A 17921-nucleotide genomic window follows, 5' to 3' on the forward strand; every position below is an offset into this window, starting at 1 on the left:
ACTGAGCAATATGAATTATTAACCAGCATAAAGTAGCTTGTAATATTATTCTATAACTGTTTAAATTAGTGTTTCAAGCTTAATATTTATAAACATTCATTACTCTTCTGATATAATGGATAAAGCTGAAATCACTGCTTTGGATTCCCTTCTGGCTTCATCACATTGCATAACCAATTTAAAAATACTTATTTAATTGTTGCTAATTGCATTCTACTTTCATTTGTAATGTAGCAATTTTTCACTGTAGTGCACAGGATTAACTATTGAACCATTCTGTATCAAAGTATAGTTTTAAAAATACATCCCGAAACACGAAAGATGGGCATCCACATGTACTGACCTTTCAAACTGAGAATCTGTTAATCGAAGACAATAACTCTCAAGAACTCTTCGAAGTTCATAGCACTGAATGTGCTCATCCTTGTTATAATCAAATAACTTAAAGGCTCGTAGGAGATTTTTTACATTATTTAAGATCTAAGGAAAAAATAATGTTACATTTTTCTGCATAATTGTTATATAAAATAAATCACAACAGTCTTATTTGCAACTTCTCATTTTTCTTAAATCTCATTTGCTAAAAGTACAGGAGACTGTAAAAAAACTGACTTATTTTCCAGTACTGACACACTGGGGAAGTTGGCATAAAACGTGACAAGCTCTTTTCATACTAGAGTCACTCAGATGGAACTTTGGTTAATATAACAGATATTCTACGTTCTGTGTTAAAAATGCTATCTTACGTTTATATGCTAATGAATAGAAGTTTTTTAGAAATTAGTACAAAGGATACCTAAACAATTATTTTAAAATCATGCTGCCAAATATGTTACTCCTTTTAATACAGGTGTCCCCTGCTTTACGCCACTTCGCTTTTACAAAAGACCTACATTCGTAACCTGGTTTCACATTCCAAAAAGGATTTTTGCTTTTACGAAAATTTTTCCCATATAAATTAATAGTTCTTTGCTTTACGCCATTTCAGCTTAAGAAAGATTTCATAGGAACGCTCTACCTTTGTAAGGGGGGGGGGGGGGGGGAAACACCTGTATACCAACACAATTTTACATTCTTTTATAAAACTGAGGTAAATGGGGATGGAAAATTGAGCTATTTCATAAGGGAATGGGGGCAAAAAACTCAGTAAATTTTAATAGTATTCCAGTTATCCAACCTCAACTATGGCTGCATACCTGGCCCTTGGACAGGATGAGCCAGACACCAAACCACCATTTCTGAATGACAAATGCCTGATTATCAGGATTTTACCATACATCTGATACTGTATTTAAAATATTGCCACTTCACAATTAACTCACTTATTCTACTGCTTAATTTGGTACCCCATTCTATATTTCACTTTCATTTATATGTGAGTAGTCAACTGATCTTCGGTAAGGATGATGCAGCATTTACTGGATTGCAGTAGTCTGGTTCTCTAGTGTGCATTAAGGAATAAAATTCAGATACTCCCTATATGTAATCAATTCTGAAACTGATTCTCAGCAAGGCAGCTTAACGGCAATTAGGCTTCATAAGCTGAGCCATCATTTTGTCCTATGTCCATTGACAGAACTAAAATGTATTGCCAGTAAATGCTGGTTTTGTCCCCAAATCCCAAGCCTTGTAAAGCAAATATTTATTTTTAAAAATATATCATTGTTTGTCCTGCCGCATTGTCAAAACAGCTCAGATCAAAGACATCCTATGTAGTAGGTATAAAGGTAATTAACTGCTTCTCATCTCTTTTGAAGTGGTAGACCATCTTATCCTCTCTATCCCTGTTAGATGGATGGAATAACACTTGCCCAGTTGTTTCAAAGTCATCAATCCAGCTGTGGTTACAGAACTACCTGCTGCAAATTTTCTGTCTCATTTTCTGTAATGAATTCACCTCTGGCCTTCCTATACATCTCTATGTTGTCTTTTGACAATATCACTTAAAAACAAAGTCCATTCCTAGACTGAAGCTCCCTTAAACTTCATTTACAAACACTTAGTCACTGCCTCTGCCATGTCATAAACTATCTTCCCTAGTCACCGAATCCAGCTCTCTTCCTGGCATTAGTTTGAAATAGATCCAGCTTGTTCACAAAACTGGTGTCATTCCTGATCCTGACACAGATATCACATTATAAAACCCCACCATTTCCAAGGTTGTTATCATGTTTTTTCTCAAGTCATTTGCTGCTGGAATCAACATGTGCTACCTCCACTTCCCATGGAAGCTCCTACTACCCTTGCAAATGCAAGTTCATCAAAAACTCAGACCCTATTTCTTAACATTCCAAGTCCATCATCCCTACGTTCACTGACTTAGTTAAGCAATGTCTTATTTAAGATTCTCACCCTTGGTCCCCAATTCCTCCCCATCTCTAAACCTCTCTATTTTACAGTTCTGAAAGATACCTGGGTTCCTTTTAACTCGTGGTTACCCTCAGTTGAACTACTCTACACACTGTGGCTAGACTTAAGCTGTCAATGCCCAAAGTGCTGAATTCCTTCTCTAAAACTTTCATGGCTCTTTCCATATGATACATTTAAAACTTTGCATCTTTAAGATTTTGTTTATCTTTTTTAATATATTCAGTTATGGTGATAAACTTCAGATATCACTTGGGACACATTGCTGTTCAAGCAGTTATGCAAATAAAAGATCATTTTTGTGATAAAAAAGTGTTTCTCTATATCACAATGATAAATACATAGGAGTAATTTTGTTCTTTTGCAAAGTTTGATGCATTTCTCACCTTTTCTCTGAGAAGATTCTCAACTTGCTTTAATGTCAAATTGCAATTGGAGATAATGGAACTGCTCCTAGAAGAAGAGAGAAAATAGATAAATAGCTGTTCTTATAAAGTGAATGCAGATCTTCTCCAATACAGTCCAGTTACATGTACGCTACATTGCCATAAGCAATGCCTGTGCTATTCATTTTTCCAAAAATGGTACCAGAGGTGAGCAGTTTCTTGATACAATGTGTTTAGCTGTACATATTTCTGAAAGAACACTCCAAAATAAGCATTACTAATCAACTGTAATGGGAAATCATGGATAAAAAATACCTTGAAAGTTGAAGCCCAACTTCAAAAAGTTGTGGCATTGTTAATTACACAGAGACATAACGTAAAGATTTTTACTCCTCATGTATGTGAAGGATGTAAGAAATAAAGTCAATTCAATTTTAAGACAATTCCACTAACCTACCAGATAATTCTATCTTCATAGTTCCTTTGTAATGAAAGAACTGTGTAACAAACACAAACCTTGCAATGAGGCCAAATGATGACCTTATTATGGAAATATCAGATTATGAAGAGATAATTGGAGAAAGTTTTCTCTTTTATATGGAGAAGCTGCTGCTTGGCCGGGTAGTTGAAGCTGGTGGATGAGTTGGGAGAAGAATTGCCGAATGGGCCAGGAGAAGAAGAAGCCGACAGACGGACCAGGAGAAGGAGAAGTCGGCGAGTGGGTCAGAAGGAGAAGGAGAAGCTGGCGACGGGCCGGGGAAGATTCAGAGGAGCTGACCTGGCTGCAGACCGTACTGCTTCTGTTACTCAAAGACATCGGAGTTGATGTGCAAAAGCAGCTTGCAGTGTAATCGTGAGTGACTATCTTGACGTTTCTCTTGCAATCTCAAGACCCCATTGGACGTTGATAATGTGAGATGCTGCAGGCCTGTTTCCCTACAGGCGATGAGGCAGAAGCGTGGCCTCGGTTGTGGTGAGGACAAGGCCTCAAGCAGGCTTGCCTGCTGCTGCAGTCCAGGTGAGACAACGCTGGGGGTGGTGTAGTGTGGAGTTTGTGCTCGGTTGGGAACTGTCAGTGCTGCCTTCTAGTGTTCAACCAGCAGAAAGACAGGCTAGATTGCTCGGAGCTGTACCATCAATTGGCATGTTACTCAGTGACCTGGACTATACACGTGTTCTCTTGCATAACGATGTGTGTGTTTTTTGTCTCTCTCACTCTTTTGAATGTATGTTATGCACATAGGCTCCAGAGGAACACTGTCTCGTTTGACTGTATCAAAGCATGCTCTGAATGATAATTAAACTTGATATGATTTGAGTAAAATGGCTAATGTGATCACATTGCACATCCAAAGTTAACCAAACAAAAATTTTGAAAATTGCGTTTCTGCCCTCAAAAGAACTAGCTTAAATCTGATTGCAAAATCTTTGCAACAAACAAGGATACCCCTGACTCAGCCTGTGGACTGTTCCAAGCCCAACTGTGAAAGCAGGAGGGCTGGGCATGGCACTAACAACCCCATCCCATAAAAACCCAGTGCTACAGAAATGCCAACAAGAAGCTTCAGAGAGCTCATTCCAGGAAGTGGAAAGAGAAGATGGACTACAGCTGGGGACAACTTGAAAGACTAGCCCAGGACAGAGGACCCTGGTGAGCAGCTGTCAGCAGCCTATGCCCCAGTAGGGGTAATTGGCTTAAGTAAATAAAAATACTCCTGGGATAAAAATTATAAATAGAATGCGTCAGAATTTCTTAAAGGAATTCATATTTGTACTGCTCTCAAAAGTAATATTTAAATCAGTAATTCAATAACTACATTTCTCACTTAAAATAATCCATATCTTATTGATCAAGATATGTTAAATTTTTACTTGAAATTTTAACAACATTCCTTTGGGCTTTTTAAGTTATCAGCATTTTCTTACTGAGAATTTCAAACATCCAAGTGGCAAGTTAATGTTAATTCTTTCTTCCCTCAGAATATTGAGTACTGTCAATAACAAAACACTAGATTTGAAGGTTCAATTCATAAACACACTTAATATAGAACAGATTCATACAAAGCAGGACAATCCCAAGTGTGATATCTCAATTATGCGGCACTAGTAGATCTCACCTGGGGTAAAAGAAAAGCACCTCAATCAATTTCAAGCTTCCTGGCTAGGGGGAAAAATAGGGTTCTCATTTCCAGACAACAGAAAATACTATGTAATTATAGCTTCTTTTTTCAACTGTGAAAATGCGATTAAACAACCAACTACAATCAGCATCAAGATTGTCAATGTAGTCGACATCTAAACGAATTTTCAGTTGCTGCTTATGGCTAAGAACATTATCCTTAACATACCCATTGTGTTCAGAGTAATAAGGAAAACGTTTACAAGATGAGCTTTGCAAAATATCTGGTGCATTATCACTTGTCCAACACAGCACTCCAAGCAATTTTAAATTAAAGGCAATGTATTCAACATAGGTGATACACCATCAATAACTCACTCTGAGACGTAAAAGCGAGGTATCAGCTTTTATTGACTGGAAGAAGGAACAAGCAGTGAGTGACCACCATACTACATCCTAGAGACTGAGAGGCCGGGCTCAGACCTCCATCACCTTTATACAGGGGTCTGTGGGAGGAGCCACAGGAACAGTCATCAGGGGGCGTGTCCAGACAGGTATATGTAGTTCACCACAATAGGATACCCAGTTATAAACTATAATCTCAAAAAAGTAATACGAGTGAATCTGCAGATGCTGGAAATAAATAAAGAAACACGAAATGCTGGCAGAACTCAGCAGGCCAGACAGCATCTATGGGAGGAGGTAATAACGACGTTTCGGGCCGAAACCCTTCATCAGGAGTGAAGTAACATGGGATGGTCGAGGGGGGATAAGAAGTGGGGGGAGGGATGAAGTAGAGAGCTGGGAAGTGATAGGCTGGAGGGCAATGGGCTGGGGGAAGGTGGAGAATTATGGGAAATAAGAGAGAAAGAAAGGTAGGGCTGGGGGGAGAGATTATAGTGAGGGGGGAAAAAGAGAGAGAAAGAGAACCAGACTAAAATCTTTCCGCAGGGATCGCTCCCTAAGCGACTCTCTTGGCCCTTCATCCCCCCCATCCCTCCCCACTGTCCTCCCTCCAGGCACTTATCCCTGCAAATGGAAGAAGTGCTACACCTGCCCCCACACTTCTTCCCTCACCACCATCCTAGGCCCCAAACAGTCCTTTCAGGTGAGGCACCACTTCACCTGCGAGTCAACTGGGGTGATATACTGTATCCGGTGCTCCCAATGTGGCCACTTATACATTGGGGAGACCCGCCGCAGACTGGGAGACTGTTTCGCCGAACACCGGCGCTCAGTCCTCCAGCAGTGGCGGGATCTCCCTGTGGCCACACACTTCAATTCCACAGACCACTCCCACTCCGATATGTCTGTCCATGGCCTCCTCTACCATCAAGATGAGGCCACACGCAGGTCGATGGAGCAATACCTTATCTCCCGCCTAGGTAGCCTCCTACCTGCCGGCATGAACATCCAACTCACTGACCTCCGTTGATACCCCTGCCCCCCACCCTTACCCCCATCCCTATCTATTATTTTAGTCTGGTTCTCTTTCTCTCTCTTTTTCCCCCCTCACTATAATCTCTCCCCCCAGCCCTACCTTTCTTTCTCTCTTATTTCCCATAATTCTCCACCTTCCCCCAGCCCATTTCCCTCCAGCCTATCACTTCCCAGCTCTCTACTTTATCCCTCCCCCCACTTCTTATCCCCCCTCGACCATCCCATGTTACTTCACTCCTGATGAAGGGTTTCGGCCCGTAACGTCGTTATTACCTCCTCCCATAGATGCTGTCTGGCCTGCTGAGTTCTGCCAGCATTTCGTGTTTCTTTATCTCAAAAAAGTGTTAATGTTTCACTTCAACCTTGCAGTATCAACTCTCCTTTTTTCCTCAGATCTCTTTTATCAACAGCACAAAACCAATAAATAAACCTTTGTGATTTTTAAAACTGGTCTGGAAAGATATGTACAATGATTTCCTTGCCCATTGAATTGTCAATACTGAACGAATCAGAAAATACTGCTAAAATCCATATAAATCAGCATTCGCAAACAAAAAAGTTTTAAATGTGTATCCCTCATTAGATTGATGAAACATTCATTTGACAGAGTTTTGCTAACTTCTTCACAGTTTATGTCACTTGTATTTAAAATTTCCAGTTTATTGTAATTTCAGTACAAACCTGCTGCTTGCTCTTCTTACACAGGATTCATGAGATGAACAAAATTTCTCCAAAAACACCATGTAAGGTACCGTTTCATCACTGTTGATTGGAATCTTTTTTAAAAAAAAAAGCAAAGAATGTACTTTATCATAAAGAACACAAGATTCATTGATATTGTAAGTGGAAAATGAATGATTTACTTTCATAACACAAAATGCTGCAAGAACTCACCAGGAACTCCAACCTGTTGGCATGAATGTTGATTTCTTGAACTTCTGGTAATGCCCTCGCCCCTCCTTCACCATTCCCCATTTCCCTCTCTCGCCTTATCTCCTTGCCTGCCCATTGTTCCTCTCTGGTACTTCTCCACACACCCCCACTTTTCTTTCTTCCGTGGCCTTCTGTCCTCTCCTACCAGACTCCCCCTTCCCCAGCCCTGTATCTCTTTCACCAACTTCCTAGCTCTTTACTTCATTCCTCCACCTCCCAGTTTTACCTTTCACCATGTGTCTCTCTCTCTCCCCTCCCCATACCTTTTAAATCTACTCCTCATCTTTTTTTCCCTCCAGTCCTGCCAAAGGGTCTCAGCCCAACACACCGACTGTACTTTTTTTCATAGAAGCTGCCAGGCCTGCTGATTTCCTCCAGCATTTTATTTGTGTTGCTTGGATTTCCAGTATCTGCAGATTTTCTCATTTGTGATTCACTTTCATGAATTGGGTTAAGTGTTATAAATTGTCTGATGTTGTAATCATCACACACGTTTATTATTCCACATTTTATTCAATCCAATTATTATTTCAGAATTAATGTGACTACTACAATTTTTCATAATGTACATCATTCTTTGCAGAATAGTTCAGGTACTTTTTGATCTTCATCAATATAGCTGGTAAATTTCCATACTAATAAATTCCCTCAGATCACCATTATCCACAGCACTACTGAGATGGTGATCAGCAATGTGATAGTGTGATGATTCATTTTCTTCCTAATTGCTGCTTAAGGATCAGTTTTCTTCTATTTGGTTGCTGTCTAATTTTGCACTTCACCAATCCAATTAGTGATTCCAATTTAATATGGTGCTGGTGAAGCACAATGATGACTTGCTGTGTGTGAACTGAAGTTTGAAAGGTGCAACGCGGTTAGGCTACATTGAGGTGGTGGGGCCTGGGCCTGAGAACAGGGAGCAAGCCTGTGTTTGTCTGCTGGAGTGAACTTGTAGGCAATTTAAAGTGCCAGAATTTAAGGCAATTTAAGGTGAAGTAGCATTGAGGCCAAGGCCCGAGAGCGAGGAACAAGCCAATGTTGTCTGATTTAAGCACCAGGGTAAATTGGAAAGGTCGGGTATAGGTGGAATTGAGGTGGTGGACTCTGGGCCCAAGAGCATATTGAAGTAGCACGGCCTGGGTCTGAGAACAAAGAATGAGTTGATGTTTGCAGATTTGAGCACCAGGCCGGATTGAAAAGGTCAGGGATTTGGGGTTGGATGCAAGGGACAGGCCAGTGTTCAGCTTGATTCTCCATAAAGTTTACTCATTTCTGTGCTGAACTGAGACCGCAACTGATGGGCTCCTGGATCGGCTGTGACTTGGTTCTTGGCAATGGACTCACTTTCGTGAACTTCAGTTATGAATGTTATTTATTTACTTTTACTGTTTGCATGAATTGTTTTTTTTCTGCACTTAAGGTGTTTGATGGCCTTCTTTTTTTAAATTGGGTTCTATTAGGTCTCTTTGTTTTGTAGCTGCCTGTAAGGAGATGAATCTCAAGGCTGTATATAGTATACATACATCAATAATAAATGTGCTTTGAACTTTTGTACATTCTCCATATGAAACAATACTATACAGTGTAAAAAAAAAATCCAGAAAAACAAGCATACAATCAGTCCAAACTGGATTGTAATCATTTCACTTCCATAAAACAGCAGAATGCATCCTGGGCTTTGGGCACATCTACCTCTGTAAACATATAATCCCCACTCTTCATACTTCAAACCCCATATATGATTGGACAAATAAACTTGCATGCATTTTATTTATTCTGTGACATGTGTACTGTTGGCAAAGACAGCAATTATTGCTCATTCCTAATGGCCTTCAGAAAGGATAATAACTAACCTCTACAGTCCAACCTATGAAGGCATTCTCACAGTGCTCTCAGACTGAAAGTTCCAGAATGTCAATCAAACAATTTGGTTAGCAATCTGGTACTTGCTAACCTATGCAATAGAGGTAATTAATTTTGGAGGTCCTATTAAAACAGGTCCTATCTGTTGCAGCCTTTTTCTTCCTCTTGTAAGCATTATTCATAGGAATATCATGTGGAAAAATGGGTAATGATGAAGTGACATGGAAAAAGACAAACTGTCTGTGGGGGTAAGTGGAGAGGGTTAAAATATCTTGGAAAGCATGCCATGGACAATAAATACTAATGAGAAGCAGCATCTCTAACTAAAACAAGAATTAACTAAAAGAATAAAACTGACAAATTGGAAACATGAAGGACTGCCTGGCAATTCTCTATAATTTTCTAATATCTTCTCCAGATGAAAAGAGTAGATACTAAAACTCAGACTCTTTTGATACTTTAATTCTTGGCTAGTCTAAAGCATTTCAAAAAATAATTAAGAGTTAGACATGAAAAGATAGGGTCATAAAGAAAGCTTTTTTGAAGCACATTGGCCTTCATAAATCAATTTACTGAGTACAGGAAACACACTCAAAATTCTGGAGGAACTTATGAGACCAGACAGCATCTATGGAAAAGAGCAAACAGTCAACATTTCAGGCAAAGATCATTCATCAGAACATGGGGACAGGAGATGGGATGTTATGTTATGTTGAAGTTGTGTAAGACATGGTGAGGCCTAGTTTGGAGTATTCTGTGCAGTTTTAGTCACCTACTGTTGCCAGGACTAGAGGAGCCTGAGTTATAAGGAAAGATTGAATAGGTTAGGACTTCATTCCTTCAAACATAGAAGATTAAGGGGAGATTTGCTAGAGGTATACAAAACTATGAGGGGTATAGATAGGCTAAATGTAAGCAGGCTTTTTTCATCAAGGTTGAATAGGACTACAACTAGAGGTTATGAGCCAAGGGTGAAAGGTGAAAAGTTTAAGGGGAACATGAACAGAAAGTTCTTCACTCAGAGGATCATGAAAACGTGGAATGAGCTGCTAGCTCAAGTGGGGCATGCAACCTCAATTTCAACGTTTAAGAGAAGTTCAGATAGGTACATGGATGGTAGGGGTATGGAGGCCTATGGTCCCGGTACAGGTTGATGGGAGTAGGCAGGTTAAATGGTTCAGCATGGACTAGTACGGCTAAAGGGCCTGTTTCTATGCTGTACTTTACTATGACTCTAAAAGAGAAACCAAGCTTTCTGGGCGTAGTCTTATAAGATGCTTGCAGATGCTAACAAGTGTATACATATTAAACTATTTTCAAAAAGAGGGATCAATTCCACTTTAAAGTTACTAACTAGGGTCAGAGCATCTTGATCATTGCAATACAGTTGTACAAAAATCATCAAACATTGAAACAGTTTCCCTGAGGAAGTCTCCATAATTTCTAGATTTCAAAGAAATTTATGAAATATTAAAAAATGATAAATCTTGCATTAGATGTATAAAAGCCCCCATTATGTTTTTCAAAAATATTGAGACTATCAGATCTTCAAATTCAATCATTTCCATGGAAACAAGATACATTTTAACAATGCAATTTTTCAAAATCTCAACCTCTTATTCAATTTAATGGACAGTCATTTCCTATTGCTCAAGAGTGATGAAAAAAAATAGTAACAATAAAGCACTAAAATTCAGTGACTGCTTTATAATGAGACTTTAGGCATTTAATTCAATTACCCTTGCAAGTAGATCTTGAAATTGTTTTGGATTAAGAGGCAGCAAAAATCTTTCAATCACTTTGCGGAATTCGCCTTTTGTGACCGTCAGATTCCGAACTTTGTCATAAGTTTCGAAAGCTCTTCTCAAGTCATTTTGCTTTTCCTTGGCTCTCTGAGCAAGAATGTGTGCAATTTTTGCAATGGAGCAGCTTACATCATGGTCAGAGCACAATGAACCTAAGAAATAAACATTAAAGCAGATTTAAGCAAAAAAGCGCAAGAGCTTGATAATTATTAATGAGTATATAAAAAACAAATTGCTGGAAATTCACAGGCAACTCTTGTAAAAAGAGTAGAGACAACATAATAGGTAAGTGTAGTTTCTGCAGAACTGAGAAAGCTTAAAAATAAAATTTCACATATTTTCTATTTTTTTATTTGAGAAAATAATAGGATTACTGACAAAAAGACAGAAACCAAAGAATTGCATAAAGGTTTTGGTGCTGGGTTTTGAGATGATAGTCAAAGTTTGTTCAATGTAGATCAGAATCATTGAACTTTGATGACATAAAAGGAGGCTAATCAGCTCATTCTGTTTAAGCCAGTCAAAGAAGGTCCCTATCCTAATCCCTTGTTCTAGCAACTGGTCCATAATCCTACAGATGATAGCTGAGTACACATCCAAATAGAATAAAATATATTTATGGCTTCTGTTCTCATCTACTTTTCAGCAGAGGGTTCCAGACCTCCTTCCATCTCTGATGATGATCTGTCTGGAAGAGGTGAAATGGAAAGAAATAAATGAAAACCAGAGGAGAGAGAGGAAAATATAATAAAAGTAGACAACTGCTAGAGAAAGTCAATGGAGTTAAATAAGTGGTGCTTAGTGCGAAAACAAATTCAGCTAAGGTCCTGGTGAAGTGTCTCAGCCTGAAACGTTGACTGTTTACTCTTTTCCACAGTTGCTACCTGGCCTGCTGAGTTCCTCCAGTATTTGTATTGCTCAGCTAGGTGAAGCATGGTTCTGATGCAGGAGCACTGGTTGAGCCTGTTGTGGGATGGTAGTACAGAGTGATTAGGTGCTCATGTTGAATCTTAAAAAATGGAAAATGTCAAAGCAGCAGAAGTAAGTCATGAATGCAAATGGGAAAATGCTGGAAGAAACAATAAAGGTAGAAAGAAGTAAGTTCTGTGGTAGTGGGACAGACTGAAACAATGAAAATACCAGGATAGTTTTTTCCTTTTGCTTGTTTTTTCTTTCCACTCTTTTCTATAAGTGTATACCTCAGATAAATACTTTGTGGAGATTTGTGATATATATGATTATATGATATATATGTACAATGTCTGAAATACATCTTATGGAAATGTTTGTTTGATGATGAACTTCAATTTAAAAAATTACAAAAAAAAAGAAAATACCGGGATAATCATTCTTCCAGGTTTTAGAGAGGGAGGATGAAGTGGGCTTTGCATGGAGTATTATTAAGCTGAATGCTCTAGTGAACAGATCTCTCGAGGAAATGGCATGATCTTCAGTGTGGGGTTATGGCTCAGGACAGATGAACAGTCAGAGAACTGGAAATCAGTCTCTCAGTTCTTCAAACAATATCAGCACAACCCCTGTCATCAGATTCAGTGTAAAAGGAGGAGTGGAAAAAATAAAGTGGTCAGTGTTAGGCCATACGTTTATAATGAATAGAGAGCCAGGAGCAGGGGTCTGGTGCATTGTGAATTCTGAAGATGACAAATGAGGACTGACTATTCAAAATCAGAGAGAGGAAATCAAAAAGGATAAAAGAATAAAGCTGGTCTGTCAGATGAGGTTGGAAAGTGAAGGGGAAGAAAGGTTTTGATGCACCATCAATAACTCTCGGAGACGGGAGGCGAACAATAGGCTTTTATTAGCAGCAAAACGGAGCACAGCATCTCGGAGACTGGGGGGGGGGGAGCAGTGCCTCCAATCACCTTTATAGAGGGGTCTGTGGGAGGAGCCACAGGAGCAGTCAGCAGAGGGGCGTGTCCAGACAGGTATACATAGTTTACCACAGGTTTGTAAAATCAGTTAGAAATCCATGACAACAAAAAAAGGGGGGAAAAGAACCTTTTGCAGCAAAGGATGATGGTCTTAATATTGAATTCAACAATTCAGACAACCAGTCTTTCCAGTTTGAATATGAATTGGCCAGCTCTGATGGAAGGTCAATTATCTAAAACACCAGCTCTATATCCCACTTGACATATGCTGAGTGTTTCTAACATGTGCAACGTTTTGCCTCTCTGCACTTTATAAAAAAGCTCTTCCCCTCTTCCCTCATGTATTTTCAGTCATTTCTTGATTTATGTCTCACCTTAGGTAGGTTATTGGTGGTTAATAAGCCTTTACCACCCTCTCTCAAGTAACAGCAACACCACTTGTGCCATTTATTCTCTAACGCTCTACCCTATAACACATTTTTTCCCTCAGTGTTCTCATCCCGCCCCCACCTTCTTTGTAATCTAAATATGGCTGATTTCCAAGATTTCTCAGTGCAGATAAAAGGCCATAGGCCCCAAACTCTTTCTCACTTTAGAGATGCTACCTGGCCGATGGTGCATTTCCAATATCTTCTCTTTTTACTTCAGATTTGCAGGGTGTCTGCAAGGTTTTGCTTTTCAATTGCAACTTAGTATATATTGAGAAAATCAACATTTAAAACATATACCTACTCAAAGCTGAGAAATGTGTATTTTATAAAATGTTATAAAGGGACAATATATCTGCAAAGCTATCATTATTCTTTTCATCTAGCTCACAAACTCAAAAGAAAATTTATTATCAAAATACATATATGTCACCATATACTATACCCTGAGATTCATTTTCTTGTGGGTATTCACAGCAGATACAAGAAACAATAGAATCATTGAAAGACTGCCCCCAACAAGACAAACAATGTGCAAAATACAACACACTGCAAATACCAAAAGAAAAAAAGAAATAATAATAATAATAATAATAAATAAGAATACATAAACAATATAGAACATGAGATGAAGCATCCTTGAAAGTGAGTCAATCAGTTGCAGGAACAGTTCAGTAATGGGGCAAGTGAAGTTGAGTGAAGATATCCGCTCTGGTTCAAGAGCCTCATGGCTGATGGTGAATAACTGTTCCTAAACCTGGCGGTGTGGCTCCTGAACCACCTTCTTGATGGCAGCAGCGAGAAAAGAGCATATCATAGATGGTCAGAGACTTTGATGATGGATGTGAGCTACATAAAACAAGCATGATGGTCTTGTCTTGTATGCATATATCACTGCTGACTGAAATTACACCTTCCTCTTCTGTTTCTTGTTCTCATCACAAGAAAAGGAAAATAAAATGGTAAGATCCAACTAGAGAAAGTATAATCAAAGGAACTGAAGCCTCCTATCTAAGATCCAGACTGTTTTAAAGGAATCAAAGACTCATTTATTGAAGGTTTTAAAGACCCCCCCCCCGTGAAGTAAATTTCAGTCCATTTCCTAAAAGACATGCCCAAAACATTTTTTTCCTTTTCCCTATCAATTTCCACTAATGCTTTTATATTTATTTTAGTTTATTTTATCATGTAAGTTTTGTATAATTTATGTTAGTTTATGTTTGTAATGCACTGTGCTTCTTCAAAAAAATCTTTCATGGAACTAAACTAATTAAAATTCACTTTCATTCATAGAGTCGCACATCAGTCGGTACAGGAAATAGGAGAAAAAGACTCATTTTGCAAAATATGGCAATCATATTAGTCATTTAACAATTTATCCCTTATTAATATTTTAGCAATAAAAATATTATGATAAATTTGACTGTGTTGAGACACCAGAAAAGCTCATTATACCGGAAGCTGATTGCAGTGATGTTCGACTATTGCAATTGCGCCATGAGGGTGTTGTCTGGGGCCTTGGGGTCAATGGTATTCCACGGGACTCCAAACACAGAACCCCTAAATCTGGGGTAGAGCCGACCATCCTCTTGAAGAATTTATCTAGGGATCAAAATAAATCAATATTTAGAACACAACTTAATGGAATGGTAACCTGTAGATCTAAATGATCATTTTTATTATGGAGAGCAAAACTGTAACCTGTAATATCTGAAACCTGCCTGACCTGTTCTGAAATCAGCATCCAATACCTCACTTAAGCATGAAACTCCTTTGTCTCTCTCTATCCATGCTCATGTTTGCACTGAGTTCCTATTGGACAGCAGAGTCGAAAGGTATTTGCTGTTCAGTTAGGTTCTGGTTTCAGCGGCATTCAGTTTGCATCAAGTTTTAACAGGTAGAATTGGAGATTTTCTCCAATTCTCCCCTTCCCTGTATTCTCATCTCTCCATGACCCCTTCTTTCTCCCCATCCTTCCTCCACCCCCTCCACGACCTTCACTGTCACCCCTTCCCTCCAACATTCTAGGACTCCCCCCTTCCCTGTCTCTTGCCCCCTCCTCCCCTTCCACCTGCCTCATCACACACCCAATGCCTTCTCCATCTCCCCATGCCCTCCCAAAGACTCCCCTGCCCTCCCCGTGTGCCCCACAAAAACCACTCTGCCCTTCTTATCTCTCCATGACCCCTTCTTCTCAACTCCTCTCTGCATGACCCCTTCCATCTCCCCATCATTCTTTCTAACCCTTCTCTCCTCTACCCCTTCATAACCCTTTCCCTCCTCCAATTCCCTCCACAGCCCTCTTCCCTCCTCCAACCCCCTCCATGACTCCTTCATTCTGTAAACTTCATCCCAGTTACCTGTACTCCTGCCGTACCTCTTCCCTCCTCCAACCCCCTTCATAGCCCTCTTCCAACTCCCTCCATGGCCCTCTTTCCTTCTCCAACCCCCTCCATGACCCCTTCCCTGTCAAACCTTCACTCTGTAAACGATTCACCCTCATTACCTGTCCTCCTGCCGTACACTGTTCTTGCCGCTCCGGTTGCGCGGACGCAGTCTAGTTGCCGAGCAACATCGTTGCCGATCGCAATGGTGAACACATTCCTCATTGGATAAACCCGTATATGTTACTCAAGCAAAGGTCTTCCCGATTGGTCTGCGCTTTAAAACGGCAAAGAGGAAGTAGGCGGCATGATGCTGGCGAGGTAGGTGGTTAGGGGTAATTATTTTTGGTGCTTGTTTGACTTTTACGCTGTGAAATTTTGTAGAGCCTGCACGAATATTTAGCATTCTACCTCTACTCCCTGCATACCTCTGATGGGTCTGCCCAGTTTAATGCGCGTGGTAGGTACATTGATCAGATTAGGACCCGTTTACATCATTAGCTCAGTTAAAAACATGTTTGGATGCTAGGGAATATCAGAACTAAACCAGACTAAGATGTCTCCTGTAGTGAACTTCCCTGCTGGTGTTCGTTGTCTGGCTTTTCACACAAGCGTTTGATGAGATATGGAAATCTAGAAATTAAGAGACCGCGCGGCACTGAGGAGATGATGCATAAGAGTAAATTAAAAACCTATTAATATCAATCACCAGCATGCTTTCTTTCATGGTGGTGCATTAACGTCTTTCTAATTGCAATATTCTAACCCAAAGTATTTCATTGAAACAGGATCAAACAAAATTGAATTTATTTATCCTTCATTTTCCAACCTCTCTCACTCAGGTGAAGAATAGCTCGATATATCAATCAAACCAACGTGTAACCAATAGAATGGGCAATTGCTCATGTTCAAATTATTTTTGTCACCACTTATTTTCCCAATTAAACAAACACGTGGTGTTATAGGAAGTAGAAGGAATGTCAGGAAGTCAGTACTAAATTAATCTCTCCAATTTTCTGTTATCGAGTTTTATTTCTTCATCGCAGCTCAACCAAGACATTTCTTTTTACTCTTCCTAACTTGCTTTCTGCTTTTGTGGTGGCTGCTTTACACCTGTCAGCTCTTCTCATAGAATTCCCTAATAAGGGAACATACATAGTCCCAATCCACTTCTCGTGCCGCTGCCGCCACCGTCAAATAGCTTGTGTACACAGATATAGATTCAGAGTTGATAAATACCTTTCTTCTCCATCGCCCAGCATTGAGAATTTTTGGATTTTGGAAAGTTAAACCAGGGCTCTGGGGAATACTACAGAATAGCGAGATCTAGGAGTATATGTACATATTTCCCTGAAAGTGGCAACACAAGGGTGGTAGAGAAGGCACATGGCATGCTTAGCTTCCTCTGTCGGGGATTTGAACTGAAGAGCTGTGGCATCATATTGTTGTAATTGTGCAAAATATTGATTACACTTGGAGTATCAATGGCTGGACCGCTCACCACACTACAGGATGTGATTAAGGTTTCCTAGGGATATTACCTGGGCTTGAGTAATAAAGTGAGATTGGACAGGCAGAACCTGTCTATCCAGGAACACTGAAAGCTGAGAGGTGATTTGACAGAGATGTATAAGAACGGGAGAGGCGTTGTTAAGGGTAGATAACCAAAGTTAATTTCCCCATGATAGAGATGTCTAAAATTGGAAGGTAAAGGTTTAAAGCGAGAGGAGAGGTTTTTTTTACACAGTAACTGGGAGTTCCCAGAGAAGGTGGTGGATGCAGGAACAGTAATAACATTTAAGAGGTACTGGAAAGGAACTTAAACGAGGCATACAAGATTAATGCAAGTATTTGGCATTAATATAAATTGGTATGATTATCAGCATAAACATGATAAGCTAAAAGGCCTGTTTCCATCTAACTCCTCACCTCCAGCTCACTCCACAATTACTTTTGGATTTTTAGGTGGGTTTTGGTGTCTCTCCAACAAGTAAATGTTTTGGAAAACAGGTCGGCTCTGAAAATTCTGACCTTGTGTGCACAATTAGGAGAAAATAAGATGAAGGCTAGGAGGGCGATGGGGTCAACAGCTAGGTAAGTGGGCACACAGTTTATCAGTTGGACAAGGGGCAACATCTCAGGCAGTGGATGTGAGAGTTAAAAGAACTATCATGTGGGAAACAGATATGCAACAACTTTTGATTGGTGAGTGTGGTTATTTGTAGTGATAATTATAGATGCATTGCAAATGTGAACAAAGCTACAATGATGAGGAATTTGAATTTCAATACGATGCGTGGAATA

The 17921-nt window shown here is 39.7% G+C and overlaps 1 protein-coding gene across 1 annotated transcript in view; it reads right to left on the reverse strand.

Moving 5' to 3' along the window:
* Positions 1-15807, reverse strand: part of efcab6 (EF-hand calcium binding domain 6) — a 96146-nt gene extending 80339 nt beyond the window's left edge. Inside the window, exons 1-6 of the mRNA XM_073059147.1 lie at positions 15740-15807; positions 14689-14835; positions 10848-11065; positions 6994-7088; positions 2754-2820; positions 344-480 (exon numbers count right to left, since the gene is read on the reverse strand). Coding sequence (XP_072915248.1) covers positions 344-480; positions 2754-2820; positions 6994-7088; positions 10848-11065; positions 14689-14818 — 647 coding nt within the window. The 5' untranslated portion in view covers positions 14819-14835; positions 15740-15807. The remainder of the gene's footprint in view (positions 1-343; positions 481-2753; positions 2821-6993; positions 7089-10847; positions 11066-14688; positions 14836-15739) is intronic.
* Positions 15808-17921: the final 2114 nt, after the last annotated feature.

This window comes from Hemitrygon akajei, chromosome 10 (assembly GCF_048418815.1).
Source record: "Hemitrygon akajei chromosome 10, sHemAka1.3, whole genome shotgun sequence".
In the NCBI taxonomy this organism is placed as follows: domain Eukaryota; kingdom Metazoa; phylum Chordata; class Chondrichthyes; order Myliobatiformes; family Dasyatidae; genus Hemitrygon; species Hemitrygon akajei.